This window comes from Trachymyrmex septentrionalis, unplaced genomic scaffold (genome assembly GCF_001594115.1).
Source record: "Trachymyrmex septentrionalis isolate Tsep2-gDNA-1 unplaced genomic scaffold, Tsep1.0 C3471406, whole genome shotgun sequence".
Classification (NCBI taxonomy): Eukaryota; Metazoa; Arthropoda; class Insecta; order Hymenoptera; family Formicidae; genus Trachymyrmex; species Trachymyrmex septentrionalis.
In genome coordinates, this window is record NW_017303643.1 from 1 (window position 1) to 769 (window position 769).

The window sequence follows — 769 nt, forward strand, 5'->3', positions numbered from 1 at the left end:
ACGAACAAAAAAATCTTAGAAGTTATTCTTGCGATGATTAAAACGTAATATTTTTCTGTCTCGGATAGGAATGGATTTGGCGTTGGAGATATCCAAGAATGCGAATCGCGTGATATTGAGTCATCACCTGACCGAGACCATCGACACCGTGTTTCCCGAGAATGTCGTGCAGGTAAAAGCGCGAATCCAAAGTAAAATCACAGAGAGATACTTTTTTCGCGCAAAGTCAAATATACTTATAAGGCACAATCGCAGAGGTACTTTTTAAGCGACCGTGACGGTTTCTTCTGTAGAAAGGTGACGTAGTGGAATTGACGGAACGCGAGGTGGTTTTTGCGGACGGGACGAAGGAGCAGGTTGATGTCGTCTTCTATTGTACAGGTAGAGTTTCTCCTATCTTTATGGTAATTATTACGATATATTGTCTCATTCTCTCTCTCTAACAATTAAAATAACACTCATTCTCTTTCCTCGAAAGGCTACAAGTACAGCTTCCCCTTTCTCGCCGAGTCCTGTGGAGTGCGAGTGGATTCCAACATGGTCACGCACCTTTGGAAGCATCTGGTGTGCATAGAGAACCCTACTTTGGCATTGATTGGCCTTCCATTCTACGTTTGCGCCTTTAGTATGTTCGATTTGCAGGTATAAAACTTTTTGCTAATCATCTTCCTAAAATCCAAAATATTATTGCGTTTCACCTATGTGTTTCCTCTTTGATTAATTCACCTTGAACTAATAGTGTTCTATATTTTACTTTATATATATATAT

The 769-nt window shown here is 40.1% G+C and overlaps 1 protein-coding gene across 1 annotated transcript; it reads left to right on the forward strand.

Moving 5' to 3' along the window:
• Positions 1-35: 35 nt before the first annotated feature.
• On the forward strand, positions 36-642 carry LOC108745623 (senecionine N-oxygenase-like; the record flags this gene model as incomplete). The annotated part of the gene is made up of 3 exons (XM_018481938.1): positions 36-172; positions 294-381; positions 479-642. Coding segments are annotated over exons 1-3 (354 nt in total), but the record flags the coding sequence as incomplete, so codon positions are not given.
• Positions 643-769: the final 127 nt, after the last annotated feature.